This window comes from Rhinatrema bivittatum, chromosome 5 (assembly GCF_901001135.1).
Source record: "Rhinatrema bivittatum chromosome 5, aRhiBiv1.1, whole genome shotgun sequence".
In the NCBI taxonomy this organism is placed as follows: domain Eukaryota; kingdom Metazoa; phylum Chordata; class Amphibia; order Gymnophiona; family Rhinatrematidae; genus Rhinatrema; species Rhinatrema bivittatum.
The window spans coordinates 269,329,479-269,344,158 of record NC_042619.1 but is presented as its reverse complement, the minus strand read 5'-3'; the positions used below and the strand labels follow the sequence as shown (position 1 = coordinate 269,344,158).

At 43.3% G+C, this 14,680-nt stretch overlaps 1 protein-coding gene across 1 annotated transcript in view; it reads left to right on the top strand.

Moving 5' to 3' along the window:
- The first annotated feature begins 2,971 nt into the window (after positions 1-2,971).
- GMCL1 (germ cell-less 1, spermatogenesis associated) overlaps positions 2,972-14,680 on the top strand; it is a 138,217-nt gene continuing 126,508 nt past the window's right edge. Inside the window, exons 1-2 of the mRNA XM_029604009.1 lie at positions 2,972-3,360; positions 7,442-7,596. Of these exons, the coding sequence (XP_029459869.1) occupies positions 7,451-7,596 (146 nt within the window). The 5' untranslated portion in view covers positions 2,972-3,360; positions 7,442-7,450. The remainder of the gene's footprint in view (positions 3,361-7,441; positions 7,597-14,680) is intronic.

Here is a 14,680-nt window from a genome sequence, read left to right as displayed (position 1 = left end):
TGTATTGACGTAGTGGCATCTTCTGAATTGCATTCTGCGCTAGTAGTTTTTGAGCTTCTTGAGTTAAGAAAACTAGTTGGGATGGGTCACGGGGGGGTGCTACTAAATGGGGAATAAAGAGGTATTGTTTAAAATCCAGACAGAAACCATGCATATTATGTTCAGTACCCATCTGTCCAATGTTATGTTGTTCCAGGCCATGAAATATTGTGTTACTCTGCTCCCAATTTGAATTGATAGTTGTAGCTGGATTGGACTCAAAAACCTTGTTGCGACATCGTCAGCTGTTGATGTTGTTGTTTCTGTGATCTTTGGTCACTCTGGTGTGCCCTTTGTAATGTTGTTTAGGTCCGTTGCCTGGGTGGTTGGTAGGAAGCCATGTGGTAAGTTGGATATTGTCTATATGGTTTCCTTTGGTAATATGGACGCTTATACTGAGTTTAATATATTCTTGGTTTCCTTGCTCTGAGGTTGTTGTCAAAGATTGAACTACCATGTTTTATTCCTTGAGTTGTGAGATTATCTCAGCTTATCGCCAAAGAGGTTGTCTCCGAGGCACAGTAGATCTGGCAATTTCTCGAGAACATATGACGCTCTTTAGTTTCTTTGCATGCTGTTGACCTGGAGTCACCTCAAGAGGTGAAGGATGTTTTCTTCTTATGCGACTCTATCTGTATCCTGAGCCCAGGCAAGGCTGTAGTGACCTTTTGACTTACAAAGTCCTTTGAAGATGCTTTTGTCCTCTGTAGAAGATCTTTGTGCTTGTGGTGCATCGTCTGGTGACTGCGTTGTGTGGTTTGGCTGTGAGGAAACTCACTCCAAGATGAGATTTGGGCAATGTTCTCTCCACCTAGCTTGATGTTACCCAGGTAGAGAGTCCATCAAGCTAGGTTGAGAGAACCTTGCCCAAATCTCATCTTGGAGTGAGTTTCCTCACTCCGAAGGCCAGCAAATCTTCACAAGAGACCACTGTTCTGTTCGTAGGTATCACGTAGAATGTCAAAGTGGCCCCTAACCCACTCTTACCTAATCCCCACCTCGAGTTACTAGGTGGGCCTACCATAGGGATCCAAATACCTACCTATGGGCCATGATATTATGGCCAGGCTCTCTCTCTCAATGCAGGAAATACATTGCAAATTGCTATATTAGCATAAAACACGCCCCTTTTGCTATCGCATGCGGTACTTACCGCATTTTGATAAATCCACCCCTTAGCTGGATAATGTTCACATTGTTTTTTCTGTTACACAACTGCTAAGAAAAATGTATATTTTTGTAAACCGTTATGATGGCTCTACCGAATGATTGTATATAAAACTCAACAAATAAATAAATAAATATTTAGTGGCATGCTGCTGAACATTCGTGGTCAAGGCACTACTTAGCCGGATAAATTAAATCGAGCTAAGTTAGATCACCAGACAAGAACAAATATAGCGACTTATCCAGTTAACAGATAAGTAATGCCGCCCAGATCCACCCACAAATTGGGTAAACAGTGGCAGCTGCTGTCACTTACCTGGATAAGTACCAATCTGGTTTCTGGCAGTGGCGAGCTGCTGTTACTTAGCTGGATAAATTTGTACTTATCCGGGTAGCTGGCATGGGGTCATTTCTCATTAGTCATATAAGTATCTCTGCACTGAGGTAGATTACATTGCCAATGCAGCTATTGGCACCAAGCTAGCTGTTGACGCCCATGCTGGAAACAGCATCAAGACTGCTATAAACATGGAGGAAGACAATGGCATTGATGTGGATTGTGGATGGAGGATTTGGTTAGTGCAGTTAGTGTAGCTGGGTTCAAAAAAAGTTTGGATAAGTTCTTGGAAGAAAAGTCCATTAACTGCTATTAATTAAGGTTACTTAGGGAATAGCCACTGCTATTAATTGCATCAGTAGCATGGGATCTTCTTAGTGTTTGGGTAATTGCCAGGTTCGGCCTCTGTTGAACACAGGATGCTGGGCTTGATGGACCCTTGGTCTGACCCAGCATGGCAATTTCTTATGTTATGTTCTTATATTGGCACTGTTGACATTTTTCTCTCTAGAGAACCTCTGAGCACTGTACCATATATATACCTTTTGCTTTGCTGCCAATAACTCTCTTCGCACCAGCTTTTTTTGGCTTTTTGGGGTGGGGGGCTATATTTCTTTCAGATTCAGAGTCTGCCCATTTGAGCTTTTCCTTTTTACTCATTTTTGAGACATTTTTGTTCTGATATGGCATAATGCTTTTTGGAACTCTGAGAACGTTTATGTTCCTTTTTGTGAGACAATTTTTCATTTTCCTTTATCGGATTTGATCTTGAAGCCTTAGTTTTATACCCCTAAACATTAGAGCCCTTGGTGTCATCTTACTACTGGGACTACAATTAGATGTTCCTAGACAGAGAATACATATTTTATAGGTCCCTTTACTAGACATTTTTCTGAAACATTTTTCGCATACTTTAAAGGGCATCTTACCAAACAGTGAGGAAGTAATTAAAGACATTTTTTTAATCCGAGATAATAATAAAATAGTAATAGCCTATAAACCAAAAAGAAAGGAAAACAAACGCCTCCAGAGATTAAAATGGAGAGAGAGATTTAATGTCCGTCTAAACTGAGCTGCGATGAGAACAAAATCTGATAGAGAACGCGCATCGGCAGCAGCATTCTCCGAAAAGTTTCCAGAAATTTTGGAGAATAATTTTGTCCCGTACAGGGCTCCATTAGTTAACGTCACTACTTGTGCGGCACTTGTAACTGATCGTCCAGACTAACACAAGAGGGCGGGGTTTGTCAGGAATTTTACCGGACCGCGCTCTGATACGACTTGGGTCTGCGGTTTCTGAAGGGGCGGTGCGGGAGGGCGGGAGTTGTAGTGACGCAAAATAGGAGGGCGGGGCTTCCGATGGAACGGGTAGAGAGAGTGTAATGACGCGTCACGGAAGGCGGTGTCCTGGTGTCAACACAGTCCCGGGCCGAGAGTTTCCGGAACTTGCCGGAAACAGCCGAAGACTAAACAACGGATGGAGAGTTGAAAACAAAAGCGGCCGTCAGCGGCCGGCGCGCGAGGGAAGGATCGGGAAGACCCATTGAGGCGGCCGGAGCGGGGCCAGCATCGGGGAGACAAGAGGCTGGAGTGTGCGGGAGAAGGGGGAGAGGCGGCCGGAGTGTGCGGGGAGGAGAGAGCGAGACGGCTGGAGCGCGAGGGGGCAGACCCCGTGAGAGAAGCGAAGCGGCGGCGGCTGAGGCTGGAGGAGTGACGGCACCTCAGAGAGGCGGCGCCTTGGGGTATCTCCGCCGCTCGTAGGACGATGCTGGGCGACTGAGGGAGGCGGGCAGCTTTGCCCATGGCGGCCGGCACCGGTGGGTCCCGTCCCGTCCCCCCCCCCAGCCCTGCAAGTCCCCAGCTGCTCTCGCATTGAAGCTTTCCTCGTAATCTTTCATAGTCGTACAGGGGGATTGGGGGAGAAGTGAAGGACTCAGGCGGCATTTCCCGGCTCAGCTGCCGGGACGTGTCCCATGGTTACTTTTATGACGTTAGCAAGAAAAAGAATCACTTCATTTCTCGCCCAGTATGGAGCAAGTCTCCCGTTTAGCAGGAAGTTTCCTCTTTCAGCTTTGGTAGTGGTCATAAAGTAATCGTGTTCCCGACGTTACTATGTTACGGGATCGGGTTGGAGTGTTAACCCCGCCCCCGATATTGCACAAGTTTACAGTCCTAGCCAACTGGCCAAAAAGAGAGAACGCAGACCTTGCATCTGATCTTGCTAAAATACAGTCCAGAAGCAAACAGCTTTGTTAAAATAAATATTTGGGGGTGGGTTCCGTGACTGTTCCCTTAAGGCTTCAGTGTAATGTGTTCAGCCAAGATCAGGTTTTCAAAACATTGCTCTCAAAGAATGAATGTAAAATTCTCTTTGTTATTTCTCTGTAATTTTAAACCAGTTTCCTTATATATAAAAAAGTTTGTTGATTCAGAATTTCAGTTGATTAGTTGTGACCACATTTTCAGGCTCATGCAATAGGGATGTGCTAAAAACTGTGCGCCCAAACTGGGCGCCTGCTTTCCTAAAGTGCCCATCCACTTCTCCTGGGTTCGCAATGCAGTTGGCAAATGAGTCATTGCGTTAAAAAGGAGGCGCTATGGGAAATTTTGCGTCCCTAGCGCTTCCCTGGCATCGGGCGCACAGAAGTGGTTGTGCGCAGGTTAGGAAAACGCACACTCAATTTTACAAGCGTTCATTTTCTAACCTATGCATAGCCATGAGTTTAGGAAAAATGGACACTCAATTAATTGAGCATGTTTCCCTAACCGGACCACTGGCAAGACTTTTTTTTTTTTTTTTTACCTTATTCACTTTTTCAGTTCCTCTGACTTAATATTGCCATGATATTAAGTTGGAGGAAATACAGAAAAGCAGTATTTTCTGCTTTGGGGCAGGTTTTCATTTTTGAGAGTAAAAATATGCGCGTTGGGCGCACATTTATTTTTTACATAAATGGATAATAGCTAATAGCCTCATCAACATGAATTTACATGTGATGAGCGCTATTATCTACAAGCTGGTTTGGATGCGTTAATCCCCTTATTGCATAAGGGGTTATGAATGTGGGTCCATGCGCTCATTAACCTGTGTTCTAGATTCAGCGCATGATATTGAATCAGCCTAAGTATGCGTTTGCATTTCCCAGTATCTGGTTTCATTCAGTGAAGCCAGATGCATTGCTGACAGTGGAACTACAGAGAACACAAAGTTTATTATGTACATGTTGTTACTGTTCAAGCTAATTATAACTTAATAGATTTTTTTTTATGGAAACCAGTTATTAACAGAAAAAAACATATGGTTATATTAAGGCAAGTTGCTCTTTGAAACTGATTTAAAAAAAATCAGTTGCAATGTATAGAACCAAGTGTGATTTCATTCCAGAACCAGGGAGGAAAAATGAAGAGGATATGAAGGAGACCTGACCTTAGCTTCTAACTAAAGTATTCTGATAGAATAGATGATGTTTTCCTTTTCTGCCATCCTACAGTCATTTACCAGCCTAGACAGTCCTTGGTTTGGGGATTCTAGTTCCTACTTTTTGTCCAGGTGCCCCTTTTTTGATGCTTGGTTCCCTCTGTGGTTTCAGATGCTGTTCTTCTTTCTTTCTTCTAGATGCTTTCCTACCACTTTTTGGCTATTCTGTGTCTTATATTACTTGCTCTGTCATGTCCATATGAGCTCCATTGTTGTTTTCTTTCTCGTGTACTGTGTTCTGATAGCTACCGCTTTATTTCCTGCAGGTTGTAAACTATTTCTTGCTATAGTATATGCTGTTCCCTGTACGTACCCGGATCAGTCCAGACTGAGGTTTATGCCTCCCTTCCAGCAGATGGAGACAGAGAAAAACTTGAAGAACACCCCTCTTAACTTGGAGCGCCACCTGCATCTCTTCAGTGTTTCTTTGTCTCCAGCAGATGGAGGTGGCAATCCTTGCAGGCTTGACCTTTCTGTGTGGTTAAGTAAATCTTTTCACAAAAAAAAAAAAGAAGGAAAGATTCAGGGAGCAAACCAGATCAAGCAACTTACCCTAATCCTCCCAGAGGGTTGGCAGGTCCTAGCTGGACTATCCCCTCTGGTAGTAGGATCCAGGAGCTGGGGTTGGTGACCCCTTGGGGCTCCTTCAGGTAAGGCGCCTGGGGTGGAGGTACCGGTGGTGCGGTCCCTCTCCCCCCTTCTTGTGCCCCCCCCCCCCCCCGGTTCATTTTTGAAAAAAAAAAAAAAAAGCAAACGGGCAGGAAGCAGCCTTCATTCTATTTTCTCATACCATGGCTGTTCCTTAACTTTTTACTTACAGGCGGGGTTGTTTTACGGCAGGCCATCCTTGTTTTCGCTGCTGCCTTCCTGCTTTACTCGCAGCTCGTAAGAACATAAGAAATTGCCATGCTGGGTCAGACCAAGGGTCCATCAAGCCCAGAATCCTGTTTCCAACAGAGGCCAAACCAAGGCCACAAGAACCCGGCAATCACTCTTTTACTTTTTCCTCGTGCCGCGTCAGACCCGTTGCATTGCCTGCAGGGAGTCGGCTTCGCGCCTCTCCCGCGCAGCTCTTTGCTCACACTGCCTCTCCGGAGGTGAGGGCAGCTCGGATCCGGGACTGGAGCCTCCTAATAAGAGCCATGCGGTGCCAAAACGCACTGCTCCTTGTGAGCCTCTGACTGAGCCGCCGTTCCCGCTTAGCACAGGAACGGCGGCTATTTTAGACTCTTTAGCTGCACGGGCCCATGCAGTGAATGGATGGGATTTCCCCCCCCCCCCCAATTTGTCTCCTGGGCTGGCCAGTCCAGACGATCCTGATGACAGGATTTTTTGAACCCATTGCCCGATCCCCTGGTAGGGGAAGGGGCGGAGCGGCAACCTGGAAGACGATACATACCTTTGCTCGTCATTACCGCCTGGTCGTCCAGGCGCTAAATTCTGGTGATTTTGGCAGTGCTGTCATTCAACCGGGACTCGCGGGGTCCCACCCTAACTAGGGACTGATCCAGGTACGTACAGGGAAAGGAAAATTGGTTCTTACCTGCTAATTTTCATTCCTGTAGTACCACGGATCAGTCCAGTCGCCTGCCCTTCGGAGGAGGGTATTTCTTTCCTGAGAGTCCGCTATGAATCCTCTATGACAGTACTTCATTCTGCAGAATGCTATAGAAGAAGGCTACAGGTTTCTTCTCATTCTCTGTTTGACAACAATTTGTTTACTAGTTGAAGTTCCAAGTTCTCTGTTTTTGACCTTGCTTGATCCATGTTTGATCTTATTTTAATCTGCTTGGATATTCTTTACACTGAAGAGATGCAGGTGGCACTCCAAGTTAAGAGGGGTGTTCTTCAAGTTTTTCTCTGTCTCCATCTGCTGGAAGGGAGGCATAACCCTCAGTCTGGACTGATCCTTGGTACTACAGGAACGAAAATTAGCAGGTAAGAACCAATTTTCCTTTTTCTTTCTCTGGCTAGGATAGCAAGCACATTCCTATCAGAAAGACAGCGGTTGCATGACTCTTTATTAATGGCAAAAAGTCTAGCGAAATCTGTGCAGGTCAACTAGAAAATAACACTTCATTCAGTTTTTTATGTTCTGTATTTTTCTCATAAAATGATGTTAAGACTGTTTTCTGCTACTGTTCTGGTGCTTTGACGTTCAGATGAATTTTCTTATTAGGATGAAATATGCAATTTTTAAATATATAGTTTTCTGTTGATCTATTTTTTTTTGATCAGATGAATTACACCAAGACCATTCCAATATTTTAGCAGATCATAGTAGACTTTAAGCAATGTCATTACCTATGAGTGTTGTGCTAACAAATGTCTCAATGTGCCTCCTTTTCATTGAACTATATATTTAAAAATTGCATAATTTAAAACTAATCCTTTCTAAACACATTCTTTTTCCAAACTAGAATTTAATTATGGGCGCATTCAGTAGTAGACTGATTGGTCGGGAGAGAATCCAGGAGACATCAGGAAGCTGTGAATGTAGGAAAAGGAGGAGGAACTCAGAATGTCAATGTGACAGTGATGAAGAGCAGGAGAAGTTACTCAACACCCCAAGAAGGTACTTACACTATTCAATTCATTGCTTACTGAGCTTATTTATAAGTAAAGATTGCCTGATTTGGTGTTCACCTGCTCCTACACAGACATTTCTGAAAATCATATGCATAACAGAACTTCTGTATTTGAGGACAGCATCCAGACCAGGTATTTATCCTCCATGGATAATAGGAAAAGTGATTCCATTTTGAAATGCTTTCCTTTTTTTAACTTTAAAGATGTGTTTTTCTTAGGGCATATTTTATTTAAGTTTTGAGGGTTTTATTCTCTTCCCTGGTTGGCATTAGTCTCTCTTCCACAGTAACCTGCACGTTGTTTACATGCTGGTGAGACATTTTGCATGATGTGATCTAATTAAAATATCGCTTCAGGGGAAGTTTTGTTTTCTGTCTGGTTCATATAAATTTTGGAATTGAATAGAGAACCCACAACATTTAAAGTAATTGTTAAAACAGAGTGAAAATGGAGAGTTGTAACTGGCAACATGGAAATTGGGCACCTTAAATTTTGTTTTAAAAGAAAAAGCTGATGCACATTAGAAACCAAATAACCCTGAAAGAACACACAGCAAATCTGGCTAAAAAAATAATGGAAATTAACTTCTCCATCCTCCCTCATCATGTCTTGAGGAATTGATTCTTGGCATACTGATGCTGAGTAAGCTTCCAAACAGGACCAAATGCAAAGCCTGTAGGAGGATGCAGTTTGAGAATTTCTGCAGAGTGACAGACAGAGGAGCTACCTTCTCACTTGAGTTTTGTCAGGTTAGCTGAACACATTGCTGCCCCAGCAGTATGTAGATAAAATAGTGCTCAAATTGGTTCCCCCCTAACCAGTTGTGTTTTCAGGGTGTAATGAATATGCAGGAGATATGCATACATTGGATATGGTGCATGCAAATCTATCATGCATATTCTTTTTGAACTAATCTGTATTTCTGCTTCAAGCTGTTGGAATAAGCAGCATAAAAATTTGATAAATAAAATTAGGGCTATCTTGAAATCTTGACTGCCTGGGAGGGGGAGGATCAAGGACTGGTTTTGAGCATCACTGGAATTAACTACTAAGTTTATCTGCAAACCTGGTCAGTCATATTGCCCATCAAATCAGTCGTGAGCATTTGAATTAATTTGCTACAAAGATCTTAATTGTAATGAGTGTTGAGAGGTAAGGAAATGCTGGAGCAAACAAGTATGCTGCTGCAGATCAAGATTAATGGGCTAAATCAGGATAGTGGTGCAACCACATTGATTAACTAGTTTCATTCCCTATGTCTGGAATAAACATCAGATTGGTGCAGGGGTAACACACTATACGTCAAGGAAAGCATAGAGTGGAGCAGAATAAAAATCCTGCAGGAAACAAAATGCACTGTTGAATCTTTGTGGACAGAAGTTACATGTGTGAAGGGAAAGAGCAGGGCTTAAACTGTTGCACAGCCTGGAACATGGTTCCACTACCTTTTTTTCAGACTTAAGAGGCAGAGCAGTAGGGCTGAAATGCTCCAGTTGCAGCCTGCAAAGAAGATGAGTGAGAAGGTGAGCCTGGAGCAGACAGAGCAGAAAACACCCACTGTACATCTTAATCCAAACTTTTCCTTCCTGTTTTTCCTTTCTTTTGTTCTAGAAGGAACGGAAGGGGAAGGGGTGATACTTAAGCAGGCACCATAGAGGCAAGAACAGACACAAAAAGGTTGAATTAGCACAAGTTTGAATCTTATGAGCAGTAATGCCAGCATTCCAGGCTTCAGCTCTTGCCTTGATGATTAGATTTCAACTCACAAGTTTCAGACTTGTGCTAATTCAACCCCTTTTTGTCTTTGTTTCCCAAGACTTCATTTTTGGCAAACCAACCCAGAATGGCATTCTGTCACCTTTTTTCTGGGACACAAGGAATCTGGATAGAACCAGCGGTGTAAACTAGTTCTGGCTTTTCTATGTAAACGGAGCAGAGCTTGTGGTAGCATGGATGATTTCTGGCCCCCCCCCCCCCCCCCCGACTCCAGAAAAGCAAAGCAGAGTGTGTTGGAACTGTTTACCCTGAGATGGAAGGAGCCACATGGCCTTGATTTTTGTGCAATGTTCTGGCACAGTTGATGCCATGAGGGAGAATGGCCAAGATCAAAGAAATACGAGATAAATGTCTGCTAGTCCCATTGCTTCTGCCACTATTGGGTGTGTCTGCTTCCTGACTTGTTGCTACTTACTGTGCTGGCTTCCCAGGCCCTGCCACTGGTGATTACATTGGAGGGAGAAGGGACAAGAGAATGAGTGAGGGGATATAGGGAAGAGAGTGATAGAAGGAAATCAGGGGGGAGGGGGCAAGAAAATGATGGCATGCGGGAGTAAGGCAATCAGGGGAGGGGAGGACAAGTGCCTGAGAAGATGAGGGGGGAGGTAAAAGTGAGTGAGGGGATTGGATGGGTTATGGTTTGTTGGGGGGGGGGAGAGTATATTGAAGGTGTTGTGGAGTGTGAGTGAGATGATCAGAGTAGGGAGGGCAGTCGGTGAGCAAGGCAATCGAGGGAGTGAGGAAAGAGTGAATGAGGGGAAGGAAAGCGATAGGAGGGTGTGTTGGGGAGGGGGTGAAGGAAGAAAGGAGAGAGAGAATGAGGAGACAGTGTGGTGCTGCTCCCTTCTTTCCTCCCCTTAGGCAGGAAAGAGCAGGGTATGCTTTTAAATTCCAGGCTCTCCCCTCAACCTGTCTGAGGAGAGTCAGCGATGCATGCCAGTCTTTCCCCGACCCCAAGGCAGAGGATAGCCAGCTGGTTTCAGCTCAGAGGAGGCCTGTATCTTGTTGGTCAAGGAAGGAGAGGAGGAGAGTTGCTGGAAAAGCTCATTTTCCAGGGAGAGGACATTAGAGACCATTGGAGATGGGGGAGGCTCGAGGACCATCAGGGATTAAAGGGTGGGATTTGGGGGCTCTAGGATTACTACTGGGATGAGAACCACTGGGGAAATCATGGGAGAAGAGCTCAAGAAGGGCCCCTGCACATATTTTGTGTCAGTAGTGATTTATTTGATAATGGTGACAAAATAACATTTTCTGACTTATGCATGGCAAGTAAACTTAACAGTAACTCACATTTTGGGTAACGTTTGCTTCCAGGCCAGGTAGATTGTCTTCATAGACAGCATAGACCACTGGAGACAAGACTTCTACTTACAGACATGGCTCAAGACTTCCCGACTTAACATGTCAGTGTAATGTTAATCCATATCAGAGGTCTTTCTCTGGGATCCTAACCCTTCCTTTGATCTCCTGGCCATCTAAATGCTGGGAACATCTTCCAGGTGTACTAGCATTCCGTTTGAATCACCTGAGAATCAATCCAGATGCTCAGGGGGCGGGGCCATACAGCAGGCTCTCTCTGAGCCAGTCTGTGGCTCCATGCAGAAGACACTAGGCAGACCCAGATTCAAGACCAGCAATAACAATTTTTTTCTAACAGTGGAGAATCAGGATCACCAGGGCAGATAGGAAGAAGAGGAGGATAGAAAGAAAGATACCCATTCTATCTACCAACCTCCTTTTCCTTACCTTGGTGACTCTGCATCCACAGCTCCACTAATATTCAACACCCAATTATCCTTTGCCCTCTAGTACGTATTGAGCGATGGTGGCTGAAGAATGACTGGGGCCTAAGCATTTCTGGGGGCTATGGATGGAGGATACCAGGGACAATAATTCTTAAGCAGTTAAATGATTTTTTAGATAGAAATAATATTCTTCATTGAAATTGGTATGGGTTTAGGCAGTACGAGAGTACTAAAACAGCTTTGGTTGCCGTAAATGACTACTTTGGAAGATTGATTTGGGAGAAGATGTAATTGCAATTTATTTGGATATTTCCTCTGCCTTTGATTTGGTCAGCCATGTAATGTTAATGGATTGATTGAAGGAATTGGGTTTGGAGGTAAGGTATATCTGTGGTTTCATTCATTTTTGGATTCTAGGCAGCAACTGATGAACATTAATTCTTGTACATCAGCTTGGTTTGTATCCAAGGTGGGTGTTCTTCAGGGGTCAAAACCTTCACCTATACTTTTTAATATATATACTTTCATTATGTTCACTTTTAGGTTTTTTTGATGTTTTCTTTAGATGTTATGCAGATAACGTTCAATTGTATTTTGCTAGTTCAAATGATGGTAAACAATTTTTCGATTGGATTATTCAATCTTTGATTGCAGTTGGGGAGTGGATGCACTCAAATGGCTTAGTTTTGAACTGTGCAAAATCAAAAGCCTTATGGATTTCACAAAGATCTAGACCAGAAAATTTACTGACTATTGGCGTAGGTGGGAAAATTATTCCTTATGTGGACCAGGGGAAAAATCTAGGAATTTATTTTTTATTCTAACCTGGATTTCAAGATCCCATTAAGAAAATGCCATACTGGGTCAGACCAAGGGTCCATCAAGCCCAGCATTCTGTTTCCAACAGTGGCCAATCCAGGCCATAAGAACCTGGCAAGTACCCAAAAACTAAGTCTATTCCATGTAACCATTGCTAATGGCAGTGGCTATTCTCTAAGTGAACTTAATAGCAGGTAATGGACTTCTCCTCCAAGAACTTATCCAATCCTTTTTTAAACACAGCTATACTAACTGCACGAACCACATTCTCTGGCAACAAATTCCAGAGTTTAATTGTGCGTTGAGTAAAAAAGAACTTTCTCCGATTAGTTTTAAATGTGCCCCATGCTAACTTCATGGAGTGTCCCCTAGTCTTTCTACTATCCGAAAGAGTAAATAACCGATTCACATCTACCCGTTCTAGACCTCTCATGATTTTAAACACCTCTATCATATCCCCCCTCAGTCGTCTCTTCTCCAAGCTGAAAAGTCCTAACCTCTTTAGTCTTTCCTCATAGGGGAGTTGTTCCATTCCCCTTATCATTTTGGTAGCCCTTCTCTGTACCTTCTCCATCGCAATTATATCTTTTTTGAGATGCGGCGACCAGAATTGTACACAGTATTCAAGGTGCGGTCTCACCATGGGGCGATACAGAGGCATTATGACATTTTCCGTTTTATTCACCATTCCCTTTCTAATAATTCCCAACATTCTGTTTGCTTTTTTGACTGCCGCAGCACACTGAACCGACGATTTCAATGTGTTATCCACTATGACACCTAGATCTCTTTCTTGGGTTGTAGCACCTAATATGGAACCCAACATCGTGTAATTATAGCATGGGTTATTTTTCCCTATATGCATCACCTTGCACTTATCCACATTAAATTTCATCTGCCATTTGGATGCCCAATTTTCCAGTCTCACAAGGTCTTCCTGCAATTTATCACAATCTGCTTGTGATTTAATTACTCTGAACAATTTTGTGTCATCTGCAAATTTGATTATCTCACTCGTCGTATTTCTTTCCAGATCATTTATAAATATATTGAACAGTAAGGGTCCCAATACAGATCCCTGAGGCACTCCACTGTCCACTCCCTTCCACTGAGAAAATTGCCCATTTAATCCTACTCTCTGTTTTCTGTCTTTTAGCCAGTTTGCAATCCATGAAAGGACATCGCCACCTATCCCATGACTTTTTACTTTTCCTAGAAGCCTCTCATGAGGAACTTTGTCAAACGCCTTCTGAAAATCCAAGTATACTATATCTACCGGTTCACCTTTATCCACATGTTTATTAACTCCTTCAAAAAAGTGAAGCAGATTTGTGAGGCAAGACTTGCCCTGGGTAAAGCCATGCTGACTTTGTTCCATTAAACCATGTCTTTCTATATGTTCTGTGATTTTGATGTTTAGAACACTTTCCACTATTTTTCCTGGCACTGAAGTCAGGCTAACCGGTCTGTAGTTTCCCGGATCGCCCCTGGAGCCCTTTTTAAATATTGGGGTTACATTTGCTATCCTCCAGTCTTCAGGTACAATGGATGATTTTAATGATAGGTTACAAATTTTTAGTAATAGGTCTGAAATTTCATTTTTTAGTTCCTTCAGAACTCTGGGGTGTATACCATCCGGTCCAGGTGATTTACTACTCTTCAGTTTGTCAATCAGGCCTACCACATCTTGGTTCACCGTGATTTGATTCAGTCCATCTGAATCATTACCCATGAAAACCTTCTCCATTACGGGTACCTCCCCAACATTCAGTAAACACCGAAGCAAAGAAATCATTTAATCTTTCCGCGATGGCCTTATCTTCTCTAAGTGCCCCTTTAACCCCTCGATCATCAGCTCCGGAATGCCATTCTTCCTCAGGTCTAATCAGTTATCCTGACCATCGGGTGCTTAAAATCTTACCGGGCAATGCCGAAAGTAAGTGGACTGTGTGCAATGTCCTCCAGAAAGAAGATAGTGGAGTTTCAGCAATTTTCTTTAAACTGGACAGAGATGCCTACAGTGAGAAGGGAGAGAGTGAGGCGCGAGATTGCCTGATGCTGGAAGTATTTATTTATGTATATTCTGCTTTTCAGCACTTCAAAGTGTACATCAAAGCGGATTATATTCAGGTACTATAGGTATTTCCTTTATCCCCACAGGGCTTACAATCTAATTTTGTACCTGAGGCAACAGAGGATAAAGTAGGCCCTGATAGCACAGCTACTGAACGGACTAGTGATTCTCTGACACATGCTGAGTTTTTAGAGAATGAGTCTGTGAGATTTGAAAGGTCATCAGAGACAATAAGGAATTGATGGCTCTAATGTCAGAGATATGTGAGAAGATGGCTGATATGGGCCGACGGATCGATGAATTGGATAACCAGATTGATGCGCAGGCTCATTGTAAAACACTCTTGGCTGAAAATGGTGTAATGCAGGAGAAACTTGCTGACATAGAAAATTGCTTCAGGCAGAATAACCTCAGGTTTAGAGGCATAGCCGAAAACCCTGAACATACTGATTGTACTTTTTTGGTACAAAATATCAGCAAGTTTATTATTATTTCAGCAGAGGTGTAGCTGATTTAGACCTGATAATAAAAGTAGACAGGGCGTTGGGCCCCAAGATTAATAACAAGCCCCAGGACATAATCATATGCTTCCACGACTACTCAATTAAGGAGAAGATTGCAGTAGCAGCCTGTAAAAGACCAACTTAGTCATG